The 23,170-nt window shown below is 42.7% G+C and overlaps 1 protein-coding gene across 1 annotated transcript in view; it reads left to right on the top strand.

Annotated features, from left to right (window-relative positions):
- dnah6 (dynein, axonemal, heavy chain 6) overlaps window positions 1–23,170 on the top strand; it is a gene marked incomplete at its 5' end in the record, with an annotated part of 108,397 nt that overhangs the window by 58,525 nt on the left and 26,702 nt on the right. Inside the window, 9 exons of the mRNA XM_079813168.1 lie at window positions 4,900–5,142; window positions 5,350–5,517; window positions 5,744–5,979; window positions 10,401–10,662; window positions 10,821–10,944; window positions 11,897–12,093; window positions 12,345–12,548; window positions 21,484–21,609; window positions 22,007–22,171. Of these exons, the coding sequence (XP_079669294.1) occupies window positions 4,900–5,142; window positions 5,350–5,517; window positions 5,744–5,979; window positions 10,401–10,662; window positions 10,821–10,944; window positions 11,897–12,093; window positions 12,345–12,548; window positions 21,484–21,609; window positions 22,007–22,171 (1,725 nt within the window). The remainder of the gene's footprint in view (window positions 1–4,899; window positions 5,143–5,349; window positions 5,518–5,743; window positions 5,980–10,400; window positions 10,663–10,820; window positions 10,945–11,896; window positions 12,094–12,344; window positions 12,549–21,483; window positions 21,610–22,006; window positions 22,172–23,170) is intronic.

Here is a 23,170-nt window from a genome sequence, read left to right on the forward strand (position 1 = left end):
AAGTTTACTTCCATCGCTGTTGCCTTTCCATCAGCAGCTGTTGCTTAAAGTCCCTAATTTTCATAGAGAGCAGGCATGGGTGCACTAAAAGAATAACAATGACTTAATTTAAATATGCACAGGCACATCACATTACAGATAGTGCCTTATTCACAAAATCTGTGCTATTTACAAAAGCAGGTGGCAAGCAGAATTTTTAACGGGTCGAAATTACATTTGGCACTCATTTTTTGTCTTGTTTGCAATGCTTAACTTGTTTAGTGTTTATTGAACATGCAGATAATAACAATATTGGGGAGGATCAAAATGCTTGATCAGGGTATATTTTAATGTGCACTACATTAACCCTACGTTACTACATTAACCTTACTTTACTGCAAATATCTGTGGTTATTTATTGCATTGCATTGCTAACTTACACCCACAAAGTACATATTGTATTAACCAAATATTGTGAAATATTATTACAATTTAAAATAACTGTTTTCTATTTTTGATTGCAAAGCTTAATTTTCAGTATTACTCTAGACTTCAGAGTCACATGATCCTTCAGAAATCATTCTACATAGCTAACTTGGTGTGCAGGAATATTACTTATTATTATCAAGGTTGAAAACGGTTGTTCTGCTTAAAGGGGTGGTAAAACACATTCTTTTGAAGGCTTGACTGTGTTTGTGGGGTGCACTGTAACATGTGTTCATGCTTCGTTTAAAAAAAAATTGCCTTATTTTTCATATATTTGACCTTTATTCTACACTGCTCTGTCCCTCCTTGTAAAACGGTCTGATGCTTTCCGGGTTGTATGAAGCCAGTCCCTCAAAAATACGCGATGGGCTCAGATTGGTTAGCTGGCCCAGTGTGTTGTGATTCGCTAAACGCCTAGTACACGTATGTCGGAAACGTCACGCCCCTTACCGGAGGCTGTGCTTTGGTCAGTGTTAGAAACAACGGCGTCAATAAAACCATACCAATCTGAGCCCGAATCAGACCCAGAACATTTGAGTGAAGATGATCGAGCAGAACCTGTTCAGTCCTCAAGAGTAAAGACTGCGGATCTATAATGATCGCTACTGAATGGCACTTTAACTTTTGTATTTTTAGAACGATTATAGCCAAATATCTGTCGCAAGAACTAACCCAAAACGAACACTAAGCACTGGCTTTAACTAGTAAGTTAGCCAAATCACACACAGAACCATGTTTAGCATGCCTGTAGATAAACAATACATAAAAGCTCTAATCAAAGAATCATTTACACTAATGTCAGGTTCGCTGTTGAGATTTTAACGTTAGTGTTTGTAACATTAGGTGTTCGTCGGATAACGTTAAGTATGAATGAGCATTTAACAGACTGGTTTGCAGAACAGTGTTGTCATCTATTTACTTCCTTGCTACAACCTATTACAGGAAAACACATCGATGAAAAATAAATCAGACTTAAAGGTTGTGGCCTGTGAACAGCTTCTGTTTGTAAATCCAGCTTTCAGGACAAGCCGTTGTGCATATCCTGTATTGAACTCGCAAAGTTTGTGGAAGTTTGTGTTGTCCTCCGTGAAATGTGCAGCGCGCGCGTCGTGCATCCACGCACCGGCAGTGTTTTTTTCACGCAGCTGACGTTGTGCAAATCTGGCATTGAAATCGCGAAGACGGTGGATGTTTTCCTCTGTTAGATGTGCTGCAGGGAGCCCTGCGCGCGCCTGATTCCCCGCTGACTCAAACACACGTGCATATAACATGCTGTATGTTAAACGCTCTGCAACGCACCCCCGTCCAAAGGAAGGCTGAACAGAACAAGTACCCCAGACCTGCAATCCGGATGAAAATAACAGCGTTTCCTCGGCATCGCGGCAACAACACTCCAGCCTACTATACCACAACAGCGCCGCGATACAAAATGGCCTCACCCCCCCTTAGTTAATATTCTCGGAGGAGGGGTTTATGTAAATATTGAGCCTGTTGATGTCACCAACCCTGGAGGAATGTGTGTAGTCGCCTGCTGGCCGTTTGCTGTAGTTCTTAGAAACTGATTTCTTTAAAAGCAAATATCTCCCTTTGCTTTAAACTTTGAACGTTGTAACTTTGCAGATGTTGTTTATGCTCAAGCAGCAACATTACACGTTAGCTAAAGTTAGAATAGTGAAATCGTGGTTTACCACCCCTTTAATATTTTTGTGGAAACCGTGATGAATGGTAGTGTATCCCCTCAACCACTGTTCAAGCATTTTTTAAACGATTGTTCTTAAAAAAATCATAGAAAAATATTTTTTTAGATCTCTTATAGCCATTTTTCCACTGTTGGGCCAAACAATTTTAAGAACGGTAAGGAATGGTTCCAGTCATGATTCCACCTGGTACAGCACGGCACAATTACAAACCGTTCTCGGCCCGGAATTCTCAGCAAGGTTGGCCTGGTTTAGCTGGTAAAATGCGTCTAGTGACGTTGCCACTCAGGACTGGTCAGTTGTCTGTTGCCTGGCTACCAGTTTCTCTGTTGCTGGATAAGTGCACTATTTGAGCAATGTAAGCACAAATTAATAATAAAATTAAAAGAAACATCTGATCATCCTCAATATGGTTATTATGGTTACATCTCAGATCATCAGTAAACCATATCAGCAGTAAACCAGCAACAACTGACGCTTTTTTATTACATTCCAAAGAGCGGCCTTTATCAGCCCCACAGACAGTGGAATATGAAACTATACCCATACCGGCTGGCCCTGATCGGCTCGGAATGGAATAGTTAAGCAAAGACAACGGTTTGGCCCGACGGTGGAAATACGGCTTATACTACTCTTCTGGGTTACAAGAAATTCTACAAATATGCCTTGAAATGCTCTGCATGTCTTGGTGTACATCAGGATTATGAGCGCATCTATTCTCCAGGGCCAATCTGTCTAGTAATAGGATGGAACATTGATAAGGGAAATTGCTACCCCAGTCCCTAATATACATATTAAAGAGTCACACACAGGCAACTGCATACCATGATGATAAGGAACAGCTGTCATTCTTGTATATACTTTTATGTATAGTATACTTTAAAAAGACTACTTATGCATTTCGTCCTCACTCCTCCCTACAAGTCCATCACTTCAGTTCTCTGTTTTTTTCTTTTTTCTTTTTTGCTGGTGTTGGTTCAGACCCAGAACCAATATGAATAGAGAAAGAGAGAGGAAGATGGAAAATAAGTAAATAAAACAATTAATAAACCGTAGTCAGATTATACTCTGTATAAAGGTCCTAGATCATGTAATTTTCACAACTCACAACTTTTAAAACTGAATCATTGAATTTTTGTCTGCTGAAAGTTTTTTTTCGGAAAGACATTTCCTTAGCTGAACAGTCGATTGTTAAACAATGGTTCGATCCATTAAACACACTGTAATTCTATCCCTCACTGCCTCGTTTTCATTCTTGTCAAAAATTAAATATGCCGCTACCCTTACTAAGGATTATAAAAGGTATTGTATAACAGCTAGTTCCTGTCCTTGAATCTGATTAGCTGATGGGGAATGATGGGGGAATCAAAATTCACAGGCACAAATAAATTGTCATGTTTTAAAATTAATGGGTTTATAAAAATGTGATTGATCTAGGTTGAATGTAAAAAAACAATATATATTTTCCAGCAAACTCTAAAATAAATATAAAAAAAAATAAAATGCATAAATTTATTTATAAATATGTATAAAAGCACACCATAACCACATATATTTTAATAGAATAAGGTTAGATTTAATTTTGAATTAATATTTGCAATTTTCACAACCCATAAAGAAGCCCTGTTATGCTTTTTTACATGTTCATCCTTCTTTAGTGTGTAATGTTGCTGTTTGAGCATGAAAAATGCCTGCAAATTTACAAAGCAAAAAGTCCACTCCAAAGGGAGTTATTCTTTATATCAGTAAGCACTGTTTCTAAACTCCCTGAATCGCCTCGATTGTAGTTTTCTTCTGGCAATTTACACATCACAATTTTCCTCGTTTAAACTGGGGTGAGGCCTGGTTGAGTTGCGTTAGTAGTGTATTGAAACTTGCGGTTATGGTAAGGTCAAATATGTGAAAAATAAGTTTAAGCATGAAAACCTATTCTAGTAGACCCCAAAAACAAAATCAAGGCATAACATGGCCTCTTTAATATTAGATTATAGTGCTATTCTTCAGATTTTATGGACACAAATTATACTTTGGACAGAGACAGTGATAGAAATCTGATTCTAAAAAAGGGAGGGGGCTTCACACACACATATAGATGTTCTGCCCCCATCATTCAATATCTTTTTGGCTCCATTCTTTTGTTTCATTCTATTATCTAATGAAACACATGTTGACTGACCTCTGTGGGCTGTTAGGTAGAACAAGGTGTTCTGCTAATTACTATAAAGTGTGAGTAGTGAGTTTGCATGTTGTGTTGGTTTTATTTGTTGTCTGTTGTTGTAGTGTTGTGTTTGTGGGTGTGATGAATGTCTCCATGCTGGCCAACTGCAGCTGCTCATTAGCGTTTAGCAGAGAGGCCGTACGGCTGTTCACCCTGCTTTTATTTGCTTATTTGTTTCCATCACCATGTGTTTGTTTACTTGCCCCACATATTTCAAGGTGACCTCTATGGTCCTTGCTGAAGTAAATGAAAGAATAGTTTATTATTATGTCTTCAGTGCAATCTGTATGCTATTTTTGTACTTTGTTCGTGGAAGCCAATATATTAAGAAAAAAGTCAGGAAAAGCACATCTAAAAAGTCTGTCATTATTTACTCACCCTCATGTGAGTTTTTAAAGCATACCTTTTCAATCCAATGCCAGTTGTAAACCAATTCTATGTGCAATTCACTCTGTGATATGTTAATAAATTTGTGGCAGTCAGTTAAATGTTCTCTTTCTTTCCATTTTTATTTTTCAGTGGCCTCGTGAAGCTCTGCTTTCTGTGTCCCAGACCTTCTTCCAGAACGTGGAGTTTGGCAGTGAGGAGATGAAGCAGTGTTTTTCAGAGATGTGTGTGGAGATCCATGTTAGCGTGACTGACATGGCAGAACGTTTTTACTCTGAACTGCGCAGGCACTACTATACCACGCCCACCTCCTATTTAGAGCTCATTAACCTATACCTGAGCATGCTGGGAGAAAAGAGACAACAGCTGCAGGCGGTGAGGAGGCGGGGCTATGGATGAGTGATGCAAGATGCATAACTCTTTTATGTTGTTACATCATTATTTAAAATTGTGAACGTATAACACTCTTTTCAAATAAATTACAAGACAAAAGATTGTTACCTTTTTAAATAGAGTGAAGGCCTCATCTGAGCTAGGCAAAGAAAGAAATGTTTGGAATGTAACATGTATTTGTTTGCATAGGCTCGAGATCGTGTGAAAAATGGTCTTACTAAATTACTTGAGACAAATGAGGTAGTTGAAAAGATGAAGCAAGACCTCTCTGCACTGGAGCCCGTGCTTGAACAGAAATCGATCGATGTCAATGCGCTGATGGAGAAGCTTGCTGTGGACCAAGAGAACGCTGACCAGGTGTATTAATAATAATACAACTATTCTCCTTCCCTTTTCACAGGATCTCTCAATTACCTGTATATACTGTAATTCTATTTTTTCCCACATGAAATGTTATGTCCACTTTGAAAGTCCCAAAACAAATTATTACTTTTTACATTTTAGGGTATGTACTCAATAATACTCTTAAAAAGTATATCTTCTAACAGTTCAAATTTGCTTTCATTGACCTCTTTACTTGTAGGTGCGTAGGGTTGTGAAAGAGGATCAAGCTTTAGCTAAGGTAAAGGCAGAAGAGACTCAGGCCATCGCGGACGATGCACAGCGTGATCTGGATGAGGCTATGCCTGCACTCGACAGTGCCAACAAGGCCCTGAATTCCCTGGATAAAGCTGACATTTCAGAGATCCGCGTCTTCACCAAACCACCTGACCTTGTCATGACTGTCATGGAGGCAGTGTGCATTCTGCTCAACAGCAAGTAAGTTTCATCTTTATATTATATTATATTGTATTTAGTTTTGCAGGAGTCCTAAAACCCAGAAATTAGTTAACATTAGCTTGGTTTCAACCCAAAGTTAGTTAATTGGAGAATTGGAGTATCGCATAAAATGTTTGAGAATAAAGCACCTTTTATCTCATGTGTTAATTTCAATGGTGAATAAACGTAGTAATTTTCTCAAACCATAAAAAGGAGTCGAAATCTGCTAAGTCATCAAACTTTGGAAATTGCCTTAATCTTTTAAACAACTGAGAAGATAGTAATCAAAATACATTTGATAAAAATCACTTGTCAATATATAATATATATTGCATATATAAAATATTCAAATCAGGTATTAGAATGTCTAGTTTGTGCATAATAAATGTAATCAAAACCAACATGTTGAACGATGTTCACTAACCCGGCAAAGTTTTTCAATTGGATCGGCATTTATTCTCTTTAGCATGCAGTGCAAAATATTTCACTCAGTTTCCTGATCATTCCGATTCAGTTTCAGCAAGTGAAGAACAAATGAATACTTGCGTGCATTATGTATTATGCATGTTATTGTCTCTGATTGTCTGTTGTCTGACAGACAGCATGTTGAAGCCACTCAGGCTGCCATTTTCTTCTCTGAAAGCGATGAAACATTCAAAACATTCGGTAGTGAGGGTTTTCCAGGAAAACCACGATGGCCCAGTTGAAGAACTAACAAAAAGTGTTCAGACCCCTGTCTCAAGTGGAAGCAACAAAACGAGGTACACACGTAAACCAAATTTAGGCTCAAAATATAAGGCTTTATTAATCACAAAAATGTATTATCTTATTTAACAGAACAATTTAAGAAAATAACTGTTACTTCTGACTACTTCTTCACATGTCCCAAACCAAAGTCCCCATCTTGACAAGGTCTCTTTTTAAAAGGAGCATCTGAACCACAGCGACAGATGTACCCAATGGACTGCAGATTGTATTCATTTGTGGGTGGAGCAACCAATCACAAAGCTCCCGAAACCAAATAACAGGGGTCATCACAAAAGTGTATCAGGCTTTTGCATGTGTTTTGCCAATTTAAACATTAAAGCAATTTTTAAACTATTCAAGCAGAAGAAGACATAGAAAACAATTCGGTACGGTTTTCTGTGCGCACACATCTGAAACAAGCACTTTTCTGACAGCATACAAGTGCTGAATAGAGGTATTTTTCATTTCTTATAGCGCTTGAAAGGACAAATACACACAAACATATATGTTTTGGCGAGTATTCATTTAAACACAGTCGGTTATGTCTTAAGTGAAAGTAGACAGTAAGGAGAAAATCGGATGTGTATCATTAGATCCGTGCATTAGTTCTTAAAGTGGTTTAAGCAAACAAAATCATAACTTCCTGGGAAATTGCCACAAATTATCTGTAATAAAACTGGAAGTTTCTGCAATCGGGAAGCGACTGTGGCTCTTTTTTCCTACATCGTAAATTACTGGTGCCACAGAGCAAGCAGATTAAACCAATAAATGCTGTTGTGTTATCTTCGAGGTGGATGCCGGGTGTTTATACGTGTTGTGTTTATACTCGTGCTCTTGCAAACTATTCTCACTTTCCAACTTTTATATTAAACAAAGGTTGTATGTGTTGTTGGAAGCTTAGTAAGGGTGGCGTTGAAGTCATTTTATTGAGGAATTAGCAGGCATTACCAGCAGGAAATGAATCCTGGGGTATTAAAAGGAAAAACACACTTTTGTGTATCTTTTTTTCGTTACTATTTAGGTACATTCAAAGTAAATATTGCGTAAAACAAGTGTTCAGGATTATACCTAATGGTAACACTTTACAGTAAGGTTGTATTAGTTAGCATTAGTTAATGCATTAGTTAACATTAACTAACCATGAACAACACCTCTATTCAGCATTAGTTAATCTTGGTTAACATTAGTTAATAAAAATACAGCTGTTCATGGTTTGTTCATGTTAGTTCACAGTGCATTTACTAATGTTAACAAGATTTTAATAAAGTATTAGTAAATGTTGAAATTAACATTAAGAAAGATAAATAAATGCTTTAAAAGTGCAGTTCATTATTAGTTCATGTTAACTAATGAACCTTATTGTAAAGTGTTACCTACTTAATAAGATATTAGTATCATCTGCCATTAAAAAAAAAACTAATATAAATGATACCCCTATTTGTATTATGATGTAATGATTGTCATGATGTCTGAAAGTGATTCTGGTCCCCATCAGCCAATTAAACATCCAACAGCCAGCAACCAACTACCAGGTTGGCCTACAAAAATGTAATTCCTGCATATTTATAGAATTTTTTTCCTTTGACAGCCTAGGTCTTCATCTCATGTGAGTTTACAGGATTTTAAACATGTATTAATAGTACTAGCATTTCTGCAGGGGTAGAACTTAAGTGATGAAAAAATGACTGCATTCACATTTAACCCCATGTTGCTCCAGGGGGACTGTGCAAAATCATATTTAATCCAAGATATTATGGTTGTGATCAGACACCTGTCTGCTTGCAGAGAAAAGAAAAAGCACTGAACTGCCATTGCATTGAGCTTGTGATAGATAACAGACAAGACTTATCTAAAGAAGCAGGAATGATTATTTGGACATTTACCTTTACAGTAGTCCACTATTTCTGGTATTTCATCAGGTGTAATGGCAGATATATTTTACAGCAGGTTCATGAAGTTTTGGTATTAAATATTTTTAGGTATCTAATCTAGCTGCAGAAAAACATGTCCTCACACATCATAAACCCCCTCTGGCTCTGAGACCCTCTATAGTGACTCAGTATGTGCTAGCCATATTAACGTCAGATACTCTGACTGTGCAGCATCTGTGCTCTTTTCATTCAATCATCAATCTCATCCCTCTCCATCTCCTTACTTTCAGCATCATTATCATCATCTGCAGCTGAGCTACTCATTATTAACTTCATAAGACAGCAGTTTAATGGGTGTTTTAAAATGTCAACACAGACTGAACAATCTGTGCTTCTGTTCCTTCATCCCTCTCTCTGCAGTTCTTTGTTCAATTTGCTCATGATATTAAACCTCTGCTGTATCTAAGCGGCAGATTAGTGGAGTTTAAACTAAACATGAAATCAAAATTGACCCCATTTACTTTTTTTAATACATATTCCTGGTCTTACTGTGAATTATTCATCCATATTTTTCAACCCTTCCCTTAAACCACCTGTCACATAAACACTTCAGCTTGTGATTCTTATCTAGTGGGGGTCATTTTTTAGGATTCTTTACCTAACTGAAGTCTCTGAGGTCCTGACACCTTGCACTTCTGGAGACTCCAGGTAGGTTGCAGCTCTGGAAAATGGTGGCGCTGGAGACTAAAGGGTTCCTGATGGTTTCACCCTTAATTCTTCACCTTAATTCTTAATTCTTTTGCAGTTAACAGGTGTCTTTTCTCCGCCACATGTTTTTGTCAGATCCTGCTGACCCAACGAGCATTTCACTGTCCAATGGTCATGCGTTAACTGCAATGTCTAGTATTGCATTAGTATTGCATCCTTCTCATGGGCCTTTAATACTTTTTGACTTTTCAGTCTGAGTTAAATCTCTTTTTTGGCTCAATTTATCTGTAAAAGAAAACATGCCTAATAATTCTGCACACCTGAATATAAGGTGATTTTCATTTCCAGCCTTCATGAACAATTATATATCACTTATACATTATTAAATACTAAATCAATAGTAGTTATTAGGATTACTGTGGTTTGGAATTGGTCAAATGTGCCTGGCAAAAAAATATGATCAGAAAATCAACGTGCCTAATAATTCTGCACTCTCTGTAGATTAACATTTGATATGTACAGTATGAGTTTAAAATATTAACTCCAGTACATAATTAGACACCCTTACTCTCTATATTGCCTGTTTTTTTTTCAGGTGTTAAATATTTATGAATTAATTTCATGTGATTTGCTTTGGTGCGGCTGGAAATCACCTGCATTAAATCATCTGTTATTCTAATCGCCTTTGTTTTATATTTCCAGCTGCGTACTCATCCAGCTGGTGTTAAATCTAATCATGTAATTAAGGGTTGGTGGAACGGATGTGGGGGTGTTGTAATATGTTGACCATTCAGATATACCGGTCATAATCATTTTTTAAAATAAAATAACAAAATACACTTGAAAACACTTCTTGAGTCTTCAACTTTACCTTTCTTCATGACACAGGACATTCATCATTTTATTTAGTTATTACAAAAAAGGCAGTTGTCTGAATCACAGTATCTAAATTTTGGTAGTATAGATTCCATTTCCTAGCTACCTAATTCTACATTTTATAGTGACGAACTGCTTTGAGTCAAAGAAACCTATTGATTTAGTTGCTACAGTAGCAGTAGACTATGTCCCATTATTCCCTTTTTTCCCCCCAACTAGGACAGACTGGGCCAGTGCAAAGCAGGTCCTGGGTGACGGCAACTTCCTGAAAAAACTGATGGACTACGATAAGGACAATATCAAACCTCAGATTCTTCAGAAGTTGCAGAAATATATTAATAATCCAGACTTTGTGCCTGATAAAGTGGAAAAAGTGTCTAAGGCCTGCAAGTCCATGTGTATGTGGGTGAGAGCCATGGATCTGTACTCAAGAGTTGTGAAGGAGGTTGGGCCTAAACGTGAAAAACTGGATGCTGCTCAGGTGAATCTAATTCTGTGTGTGTGTGTGTGTGTGTGTGTATTAGATGAGAACATGATAAAGATAATTAATCTTGCATTATAAGTATCATTTACATTTTTCCTATTATGATTGTCACTGTATTGTTTGCTGTTATTATTAATATGATTTGTTTTTATCAGGCTGAGTTGGACGTAACAATGTCCACCTTGAAAGAAAAGCAAGAGAAACTACAAGAGGTGGAGAACCAAATCAAAGTTTTGCAGGAGCAGTTTGAGTCCAGCGTGGCTGAAAAAGATGCGCTAGGTAAGAGAGCGAAAGAGATGAAGAGACAGAGAGTGTACAAGCTTTCACACATATTTTTATTAAAAACTAGCTACCATTTTAGCACTTTCGTTTCCATCAGTGGGTTTTTTTAATGGGTTTTCGGTTAAATGCCTGAAATACAGTCTTTAGTTAACCCAAGCTTAAGATATTTTAATATTTTATTCTATTACATGTTACATAAGTAATACCTCATTGTGATTTTTTTTTTTTGTGTGTGGATAGATGGGACTACAGAGTCTGTTGTCTGAGACATAAAGTGTCATCACAACAAATAGGAAAACTCATCTACTCAATAGTCCACTTTCACAGCTTTATGTTTATAATCGCGCTCTTGCTAAAATATTTGGCGCTCTCGCAAACTAACAATTGAAAGAGTTGTTGGAAGTGGTGGTGAAGTCATATGACCGTGGTGTAGCTCCTTTATAGCCTATATTTAGCTTTTTACTTCTGCTGATTGTATTTAGGCTCAAATTCACAAGTTGTTATTTTCTGCAATAATCCAAAAGCCAATCCTATTGGGTTTTTGTCGAGGGAACCAGGGTGATTCTAACTTCTTAGTTAGCCTACAAAATATACGCCATCAATTCAGTGCACTATATACACTGTAGGTCCAGTAATAGTGGAATATTGTGCATGTGTAATAAGAATATACAATTTTTTATTAGCGATGTGCAAAACTACACATTTTCATGTCGACCAGTCAGGTTTATCGACATTACTAGTTTGCCAGTCTAATGGAAGCCTGGACCAGTTCAGATGGATTTCTTAAAGGAACATAACATTCTCAAACATATGGCACAACAGATTGCACGGGTCTCTAGACACATTAAAAAAATAAATAAATAGTGGCAGAGGATTTTTTTGCCTTCCATTTTCATGTGTCTATATGAATTTGTGTGTATGTTTACTTGTGTTTGGATGTGGGTTGTAGCTAAAACCAGGGCTCTGACTGAAGCACGCCTGGGTCGGTCGGGAAAGTTGACATCTGCTCTGGGAGATGAGCAGGTGCGATGGCAGGAATGCATTACTCTGTTTGAGCAGGAGATCCACAACGTCATTGGAAATGTGTTCATCGCTGCAGCTTGTGTGGCTTATTATGGAGCCTTCACCTCCCATTACAGACAATTGGTAGTATATTATTATCTTTTCTCACTCCATAACACATCTTAATTATGTAATGCCACTGAGTATATAAGATTATCTAGCATGTCTTTAAAGTCAAGCCTGTCCTATCTTCTTTCTCCTGAACTATATCAGTCGCCCCCCTTTGCCAAACTATGACACATCAAAACAGAGTTTCCCCTTCAGCTTACTGAACACTAATACTTGTTTCTGGGAAATGCGCCTGTGTATAATAAACATTTTTCTTTGTACCGTAGCTTATAGATCACTGGATCACACGCTGTCAAAAGTTGGGGATTCCAATCAGTGACAACTTCAGTCTTGTCAGCATTCTAGGGGATCCCTACGAGATCCGACAGTGGAATGCCGAAGGGTTGCCACGGGATAATGTCTCCACAGAGAATGGAATCCTTGTGATGCGGGGACGCCGCTGGCCACTCATGATTGACCCTCAAGATCAGGTGACCTCTAACATTTCCAAACCTTCCATCAGTGCTCTGTATTCCAATGCCTTGTTAATTTATTAGCAAGGCAAGTCACAAGAACAAATTCTAATTTAATAATGAAATTTATAGCCCTTTTAAATGGTACTAAACAGTATAGATTCCAGTCAACAGTACCTCACATAAACATAACTCTTCATGAAAGGGTTAAGAAGGATCAGTGTATTTAACAGCATCTTATTTTCAAAATAAAAGTAAGTTAATAAGTTATTTTTCTGGCAGGCAAAACAGCTGCCACATGCTGTTTTAGAATGACCATTATAGTTTACCCTATGCAAACTTGATGGTGGCATCAACATTTATGACACAGACTTTCCCCACTGCTGCGGCCAAGTCAATGCTACCGCGGTCTCATGACCAGCATGGATAGGCTCAGGAGGAACTACTTCCCTCGAGCACTCTGAATTCTTAATGAGGACTCTGCCAAGGGACTGCTTGATACCATAAACTCCCACATGACACCATACGCTACAATACATTCCATTACTATACGACGATGCCTATGCATATCTTGTCGCATTTGACCATCCTACATCAAAGACTATTGAGTTTTTTTTTAAATGCTTTACACATTGGTAATTTGCATGATTTCACCATAGACACCCTATAGATGTGCACTATACAGTGTAAATACTGTATTTGTCTATTTGTTTATGTTTATGGATGTACACAGTGTTCCTTCTGTCTTATTTTATATTCATGCTTATTTTGTTTTATATTAATTTATTCTTACAGTTGAAGTATGTACATTTCTGCAGTATTAGCGTTATCAAATGGATTTGCATAAATGTCTTTGTTCGTACAAGTTTTCAAAACGCTCCTTCTGTTTACACTTTTTGGAGAAATTAATCCATAAAAGGCTTACTTATAGCTGTCTCTGTGTATTAAGCTGGAATAGATTGGATAGATAAAATATTCTAACATTTGAAAATGTACACACTACTGTTCAAAAGTTTGGGCTCTGTAATATTTTTTTCAATGATTTGAAAGAAGACTTTCTATTTTCATCTATTTTAAAATGTAATTTATTTCTGTGATTGCAAAGCTGATTTTTCAGCAGCCATTACTCCAGTCTTCAGAGTCACATGATTCTTCAGAAATCATTCTAATACGCTGATTTGGTGCTCAAGTAACATTTCTTATTATTATCACAGTTGAAAACGTCTCGGTTACGTATGTAACCCTCGTTCCCTGAGGAGGGAACGGAGACGTACGTTAGTGACTAACGAATGGGGGTTTCGCTTAGAAGCCAATCATCTTCATCGTATTCAACAGCGCCCAATGGCAGTGCCAATGCCATGGGCATGCGGAATTTGCATGCGTAACTCCGCCCCACCTCGTGGGTATATAAGGAAGTACGCTGCGAACATCGCATTATGTTACTGCTGCAGGAGCCAAGACTGAACTCCGTGTTCCAGGCAGCACAGCTGACGTGGCTAAGGAAACGTACGTCTCCGTTCCCTCCTCAGGGAACGAGGGTTACATACGTAACCGAGACGTTCCCTTTCGTTCAGTCACTACGACGTACGTTAGTGACTAACGAATGGGGGATCCTATTCAACAACGCCACTCAGCTGTCATCCAGTGCCCTGCGTAAGTGTGAGATCCCGCCACTTAAGGCCCTAGGACTCCCACTTATCACAGGATTACCAAGGTACACTGGGAAGCATATCCCAGTGAGGGAATGCCAAGATGCCTACCGTAGGGAGGACTTAGAAAATACACATATGACCCGCTGAGGGTTGCATATGGAAGATCTCTAGGGTACCAGCCGAAGGTGGATTTTTAACCCTAGGGGTGGCAGGGACTTGCCAAGGGAAAGACACCTGCTCACTGAGGAGGCTTACGGTGGGAATACTCGTGTGGGGGTCGCCGGAGGGGAACCATGCACACGGAGCACCTGGCCGGACATGAGGGTCTGGGCTCGAAAGGGCAGACTGAACTGATGTCGGCGTCGACAGTGCTGGAGGAGCTCAGGGCTCTCGGGGAGCTCACCTGAGGAAAATATCGCACGTATCCAGTCATGGGAGTGGAATGGCGAGCAAGCGAAGACACCTGAGCCTGGCCCATTACCGGCCACCCGTAGGGGCGAGTACATAGTCGGACACTGGCTCCACTCGGAGATTGTAGAATCTGGCGAATGTGTTGGGTGTCGCCCAGCCTGCAGCTCTGCAGATGTCTGTTAGCGAGGCGCCATGCGCTAGAGCCCAAGAGGAGGCCACACTCCGGGTGGAGTGTGCCCTCACACCAAGGGGACATGGTCGGCCTTGCTGCTGGTATGCCAAAACAATGGTGTCCACTATCCAGTGAGACAGCCTCTGCTTTGAGAGAGCGCTTCCCTTCCGCTCTCCACCATAACAGACAAAGAGCTGGTCTGAGGTCCTGAAACACTGCGTCATGTCTACGTAGGCGCGGAGAGCGCGTACTGGACAGAGCAATGCCAAGGCTGGGTCTGCCTCCTCCAAAGGCAGCGCTTGCAGGTTCACCACCTGATCTCGGAACGGAGTGGTAGGAACCTTGGGCACATATCCGGGCCGGGGTCTCAGGATCGCGTGAGAGTTAGCCGGCCCGAACTCAAGGCACGCTTCGTCAACCGAAAATGCTTGCAGGTCCCCGACCCTCTTAAGCGAGGCCAATGCGGTCAGCAGAGCCGTCTTCATAGACAAGAACTTAATCTCGGCCGACCGCAAAGGCTCAAAGGGAGGCCTCTGCAGAGCACTTAAGACTACTGAGAGGTCCCAAGAGGGAACGAGAGGAGAGCGAGGAGGATTCAGTCTCCTCGCCCCCCTCAGGAACCTGATGATCAGGTCGTGCTGACTTACCTTTTTGTCTCCCAGGAGATCGTGGTAGGCAGATATTGCGGCCACGTACACTTTCAGGGTGGAGGGAGACAGCCTTCGCTCCACCCCCTCCTGGAGAAACGATAGCACGGACCCGATCGGGCATTTCCAGGGGTCTTCTTGGCGGGAAGAGCACCATGTGACGAAGAGGTTCCACTTCAACGCATAGAGACGTCGTGTAGACTCAGCTCTAGCGGAAGTGATGGTAGCGACCACCGCAGGTGGAAGGCTACTCAAACCTGCCGTGTCCCGTCCAGAAGCCACACGAGGAGCTTCCAGAACGCTGGACGCGGGTGCCAAAAGGTGCCCCGTCTCTGAGTCAGGAGGTCTGGTCTCAGAGGGATAGGCCAGGGAGGGGCTGTCGCAAGGAGTAAGAGTTCTGGGAACCAGGTCTGGCCGTGCCAAAGCGGGGCGACCAAGACGACCTGCTCCTTGTCCTCCCTGATCTTGCACAGTACCCGTGCAAGAAGGCTCACTGGGGGAAACACATACTTGCGTAGCCCGGACGGCCAGCTGTGCGCCAGTGCATCCGTGCCGAGGGTGCCCTCGGTCAGGGAATAATACAGGGAGCAATGGGAAGAGTCCTGGGAGGCAAACAGATCTACCTGTGCGTCGCCGAACCGTTCCCATATCAGCTGGATCGTCTGGGGGTGGAGTCTCCACTCTCCGGGGAGAGGCTGAAACCGTGACAGCTCGTCGGCTGCACAGTTCAGGTCTCCAGGGATGTGGACAGCACGAAGGGACCTCAGGCGCTTCTGACTCCACAAAACGAGATGGCGGGCGAGTTGAGACATACGGTGGGAGCGTAGACCGCCCTGGTGGTTGATGTACGCTACTACGGCCGTGTTGTCTGTCCTGACTAGCACATGTTGACCCTTCAGCAACGCTCGGAAGCGGTGCAGGGCGAACCGTACAGCCAGTAACTCGAGGCAATTGACATGCAGAAGGCGCTGGGGTCCTGTCCAGGAGCCCGCGGCTGCTTGTCCATTGCACATGGCACCCCAGCCCGTGGATGATGCATCTGTTGTCACAACAACATGCCGGGAAGCTCGTTCTAAGGACACTCCGGTCCGTAGAAACTTGAGGTTCGACCACGGGGTGAGTGTCTGTAAGCAGGCCCGGGTCACTGGGACCCGGAGCGTGCCAGACCGCCATGCCCATCTCGGGACTCGATCGCGTAGCCAGTGCTGAAGCGGTCTCATATGAAGCAATCCGAGCGGCGTTACCGCGGCTGCAGATGCCATATGCCCCAGGAGCCTCTGAAAGTGTTTCAGTGGAACCGCACTCTTGCCCTCGAGTTGTCGAAGGGAAGTCAGCAGAGACTGCGCGCGCTCGCTCGAAAGCTGCGCGCACATGGCGACCGAGTCGATATCCATACCGAGAAAAGAGATCCTCTGCGCGGGGCAAAGTTTGCTCTTCTCCCAGTTGACCCGAAGGCCCAGACGGGCTAGGTGATGGAGCACCAGATCTCTGTGTCCACAAACCTGCTCTCGAGAGGGACCCAGTATGAGCCAGTCGTCGAGGTAGTTCAGGATGCGGACCCCGTGCTGGTGAAGGGGCGCAAGGGCTGCCTCGGCAATCTTCGTAAAGACGCGAGGGGACAGAGATAGCCCGAATGGTAGAACTGCGTACTGATATGCCCGCCCCTCGAAAGCAAACCGTAGGAACGGTCTGTGTCGAGGCAAAATGGAGACATGGAAGTAGGCATCCTTCAGGTCGATCGCTGCAAACCAATCGTGTGGACGAACGCATTCGAAAAGGCGTTTCGCTGTCAACATCTTGAACGGAAACCGGTGAAGGTAACGGTTCAAGACGCGCAGGTCCAGGATTGGCCGTAGCCCACCGGTCTTTTTGGGTACAATGAAGTACGGGCTGTAAAACCCGCAATTCATCTCGGCTGGAGGGACAGGTTCGATCGCACCCTTCGCCAGTAGGGTGGCAATCTCCGCTCGCATGACGGGGGCGTTGGCCCCGATCATGGTGGAACGGACTCCCCGGAAGCAGGGAGGAACCTGCGCGAACTGAATCGCGTAGCCGCGCCTGACGGTCCGCTCGACCCAGCGGGACAGCCCTGGAAGCTGAAGCCAGACATCCAGAAACTGCACCAGCGGGGTCATACGGTGTACAGACGTACCCGGTGTGGGCTTGCAGCGATGCAGCGTCACCGGCCCGGACATGGGAGGCTGTGGGGCGTCCCGGTGCGGGGGCACGGTTGACAGCTGCGTCCTGACAGAGGAGACCAGGGAAGGACCAGCGTTCCACTGGGGTCTGCTCTGCCAGGAGGCTGGCGACAGAGTGGGATGCGAGTGGCGGGACCCGTGGGTGGCGCGCACCGTCATCACCGGACTCTGTGGGCTCAGGGATGGGAGTGTTAATTCTTTCTTTGACCAACATAGGGTGCTGCTGACCCGGGGGCCAGCAGCTGAACAAAGGATTCTCCCTCGGCCCTCCACCGGGGGAAGGAGTGGTCCTGCTACCATCTCCTTGAAAGAATTTCCCATCCCTGAGCCGTCCGTCTCAGGAGCGCCGCTTGGCCTGGCGTTTAGCGGGGCGCGGGGCGGCCTGAGGGGACTTGGACGCCTTCCTACGGCTTCCTCCGCGACCCGGCCCGGGTGAAGGCTGCTGCTTGGACCGGGTGGGAGGGGCGGGAGCCTTAGGAGGGCGTCCTCGGCGTGGAGCAGACTGAGGCGACTGTGCCGGCGGCTGGGTGGAGGCAGCAGCTGGCCGCCGGGGCAGTACATGTTTGATTGCCTCAGTCTGCTTCTGGGCGATTGAGAACTGTTGGGCAAAGTCCTCAACCGCCCCGCCGAAGAGGCCGGCCTGGGATATGGGGGCATCGAGGAACCGGGTTCGCTCGGTGTCCCGCATATCGGCCAGGTTCAGCCACAGGTGACGCTCCTGGACCACATTTGTGGACATCACTTGACCCAGGGAGCGTGCGGTCACCTTCGTCGCCCGGAGAGCGAGGTCGGTGGCGGCACGCAGCTCATTTAAGAGCCCCGGATCAACTCCACCCTCGTGCATGTCCTTGAGGATCCTGGCCTGGTAGACCTGGAGGATCGCCATGGCATGCAGCGAAGCGGCAGCCTGCCCCGCGGCTCTGTGCGATTTCGACACCAAGGTTGATGTGAATCGACAGGCTTTGGAGGGGTGCTTAGGATCACCACGCCAGGTTGAAGCGCTCTGAGGACACAGTTGCATCGCAACAGAACGTTCAACTGGAGGGACCCCAGTGTACCCTTTAGCTGCCGCCCCATCGAGGACGGAGAAGGCGGAGGAAGTCAGTGAACGGTCACGGGAAGACAACGGGGACTTCCAGGACCGCGTGAGTTCCTCATGCAGCTCGGGAAAGAAAGGTATTGAGGGCAAGGACTGACGGGTGTCAGCGCGAGCCCCCAAAAACCAATCATCGAGCCTTGAGCGTTCGGGACAGGGTGGAGGGTTCCACTCGATCCCTAAACTCGCGGCTGCCCGAGACAAGATGGCTGTCAGCTCTGGATCTGACTCGGGCAATGCTGGCACGCCCGAGGGCGGCAGCACAGCCGAGTCATCATCTCCAGAGGACTCGAGCCCACCTTGTGATGCGGTGATCGACATCGCATCCTCCTCCGGAGCGCCAAATGAGATGCGCGGGGGGGCCGGAGCCGGCCCCGCGATCTGCATCTGAACGCTCGCGGGTTGCAATGTGCAAGACGGGGGTGTGGCCCGAGGCATGAGCGTCGGGGCTTTGTTCCACACCGTAACCGTCAAGTCACCCTGACCACCAGCCGAAGTACTGGGCCTCTGGGACTCAGTAGATCGGGGTGTGGTAGAGGGGACTCTCACTTCAGTACGAAGGTCATGGAGTCTTGACCGCAACATTGCGATGGTCATGTTCCCGCAGTGAGAACATGACTCATCCGCGAACGCTGTCTGAGCATGCTGAAAGCCCAAACATACCAGACAGTGTTCGTGCCCATCAGAGGAGGAAAGCAACCGACCACACCCAGAAGTACACGGACGAGACATCCTGAAAAGGACGCGTCACGTGTAAGCTCTTTTATGAGAGGAAAGCCTCGCAGAGAACGCCGAAGCGCCCAGGGACCACACACCAGCTGTCTAGCGGACCACTGCGCAGATCAGCAGGCAGGCAGTATGATGATCACTGGAACGCGCCGTAACACCAACGCCTCTGGAAAGCTGCTCGTCTCGAAAGCTGTCGATGACTCAGATCAGGCTTGTAGGAGTGAAGAGATCCTCTTGGCTCCAAAGCAGAAACATAATGCGATGTTCGCAGCGTACTTCCTTATATACCCACGAGGTGGGGCGGAGTTACGCATGCAAATTCCGCATGCCCATGGCATTGGCACTGCCATTGGGCGCTGTTGAATACGATGAAGATGATTGGCTTCTAAGCGAAACCCCCATTCGTTAGTCACTAACGTACGTCGTAGTGACTGAACGAAAGGGAACAGTTGTGCTTCTTAATATTTTTGTGGAAACTGTAATCAGTTTTTTTTTCAAGATTTCTTTTTTATTAAAAAGTACAAAAGAAAATAATTTATTTGAAATATAAATGATTTGTACAATATATCCTTACTTTCACTTTTGATCAGTGACAGTATTCTTTCTGAAAAATCTTACTGATCCAAAACAGTGTATAAGAGTAGTGTGTTTGAATGAACATTTAAAACTTCTCAGTTTATGCACTATGAGACAAATAAAAAACATTTATGATAGGATCAGTGTAGCACAGCAGGTCATTTGAAATGGCATACTGTAAAGAGTTTAGTCGTTAGCTGTATCCATATTCTCAATCTGTTCCATGAAAGTCTTAGGTTTAGGGACAATTTGAAGTAATATGGAGCTAAACTTACACTGACTTGTTGAAAGATGCTTACAGAATAATTCTTGACACCTTAAAAGATCTATTCCCATTGGATTCCCATTTTGCATTTCATATCCTCTGTGACATCAGGACATAAATTAATGCGTCAGGTAAAGGACGTCTTTAATAGCTGAGTGTGGTTCAATTGGTTGGAGATGTTGTCAAACTGGTACGAAAAACAACCTTCAAAATTTAAATAGGAAAACAACCAGCCTCCCTGCATTACCATACAAATATCTTTCTCCCATTCCAGCCTCTCCATTTTCATTACTGTCCTCCAGTTTCAGCACATTTAGCTGTCGTTCTTCTTTTTTCTCTGCTCTTTCTTGTCGTTTGTGTTTTGCTCTCTCTCCATCTGGCTGTCTCTCTTGGGAGAATCTGTCTTCTAGAGAGACTGAAACAGACATTCAAACATCAGTCTGTCTCGCATTTACATACACACAAATACCATGACACAAACACTCTACACTCAACTCAGCTCCACTCTGCTTAGTGGCACTAATGTCATGATGCTTAGATTCCACATGCACATCTCCCACACACACACACACACACACACACACACACACACTTCTATAAGCACATTACTTTTTTCATTTCAGCAGAATCTACTTCAGCCCAGACTTTTTATAAAGGGTCAACTGTCACATTCTTTCCATCTGATAAAGATGCTTCTCTTTATATACCTCTCTTTCTCTCTGTTTGTCTCTCTGTCACACATACACAGACATGATGATTATAAAAATGTATTTTTCGTCATATCGTTTTTAAGGGCATCTTTATGTCATCATCTTTATATTATGGTCAATGATGTGAAGCTATCTATTAAATTATTTAAATTTATAAAAAAATATTGATTATTTTCAATATTAATTTGAAAATGATGCAATTAATGCAATTAATACATACAATATATACTGTACGCCTATTCTTGAATGAGTGTGTTATTATTTTCTGATTTTGATATTTAATATTTTGGGGCATACAACTGTCCTAATGTCATAATGAAGAAAAAAAACGAATTAAAATAAATTCTTAAGTAATTTGGCATCATTTTCAATATATTATTCTGATCTGGCATCAATTTATAACGTTTTTGGGGAGTCAGACTAAATTATATTTCACAACCTGAACTAATCTTGAAATGCAAGCTTTTCCAATTTCTATTTGTCCATTTTGTATCCAGGCAAACCGTTGGATACGGTCTAAAGAGGCAAAGAACGGTCTAAAGGTGATCAAGCTAACTGACGCAGACTTCCTCCGAACTCTTGAGAACGCCATCCGTCTGGGCATGCCTGTACTTCTGGAGGAGGTAACCATTGACCCTTCTTTCACCGTTGACACTTTTTTGTCAACTTGAAATACGTAATCACTGCTGAAAAAAGTTAATAAATATTTTTAATGATGAATTACAGTTGTGAGGAACTGATAACACTTCCAAACTGATCTGATTGACTTTGAATGGTTTAATTCAGTCTTAAATTAGTGTGTTTATTAGTTCTGACTCTTGCAATATGTGATTTTTCTGAATCTAGTTTCAGTCATGTTTGTTTTCACTTCTGACAACTGAAGCGTATAGTTTCCCCCTTTGTTTAGGTCAATTTGTACCAAAACGAGATCTAACATGAAAATGAAAATGAATGCTGAATGCTATTAATCTTAATTTAATAATGAAGAAATATGAATTTCACTCATGTCTGTGTGTGCAGCTAAAAGAAACTCTAGACCCTGCTCTGGAGCCCATTCTTTTGAAGCAGACGTTTGTGTCAGGTGGCAGAACATTGATCCGACTGGGAGATTCTGACATTGACTATGATAAAAACTTCCGTTTCTACATGACCACCAAAATGGCCAATCCCCACTATCTTCCTGAGGTGTGTGTGTAAGGAAATACATACAATGATATTTACAAGAAACAAGAAATACCAAATTATATATATATATATATCAAAAGATCTATCTATATCAAAAGATCTATCTATATCAAAAGATCTATCTATCTATCTATCTATCTATCTCTATCTATCTATCTATCTATCTATCTATCTATCTATCTATCTATCTATCTATCTATCTATCTATCTATCTATCTATCTATCTATCTATCTATCTATCTATCTATCTATCTATCTATCTATCTATCTATCTATCTATCTATCTATCTATCTATCTATCTATCTATCTATCTATCTATCTATCTATCTATCTATCTATCTATCTATCTATCTATCTATCTACTTTTCCCATTTAATTTAAATGTAAATATTTGTTGTATGGTGGACCCCTCAGTCACATGGATTCTTTGGTTACTGGAAGAGACAATGATAATTTATGCTTCCATTCAAATGTCTTACCCCTACAGGTTTTTTTGCTTGTTTTTTGTGTCATGTAATTATTGTCTGTTTCATTAGCAGCTCATTGTTTATTTTATTCTCTCAGACTATTGTGCAAATTGAGGGCGGGTGGGGATTTAGAAAGGGGATTCTGGGGTCGAGGTTGACACCTGTTTAAGGTCAACTGGATTTGGCACTGTAGCAAAGTGGACACGGCTGGCACCAGCCCTTCACATATCTGTTCTGCCACCACCTTGTGCACCAATCCCTATCTGGCTCCATGCCATATCAATTCTCGCTGCAAAATTCTGGGGTGGATACGGATCAGCGCCCACCTGCCAGAGACAATGCCCTAGCAATCATAACAGACAGGGCCACGGGCAACAGCGCTTGCAGCAGGCAGAGAGCACACCACCAGATATGGTTGCCTGTCAAACGGGGCTGTGCCGTTGTAAACTCCAGCATTAGACAGACCTGTCATCTCAGTTTAAATAAGGGAGATAAGCTATGCTGACAGACTAGTCTGGACTAAAGAAACAT

Source organism: Gobio gobio (genome assembly GCF_949357685.1).
Source record: "Gobio gobio genome assembly, chromosome: 3".
In the NCBI taxonomy this organism is placed as follows: domain Eukaryota; kingdom Metazoa; phylum Chordata; class Actinopteri; order Cypriniformes; family Gobionidae; genus Gobio; species Gobio gobio.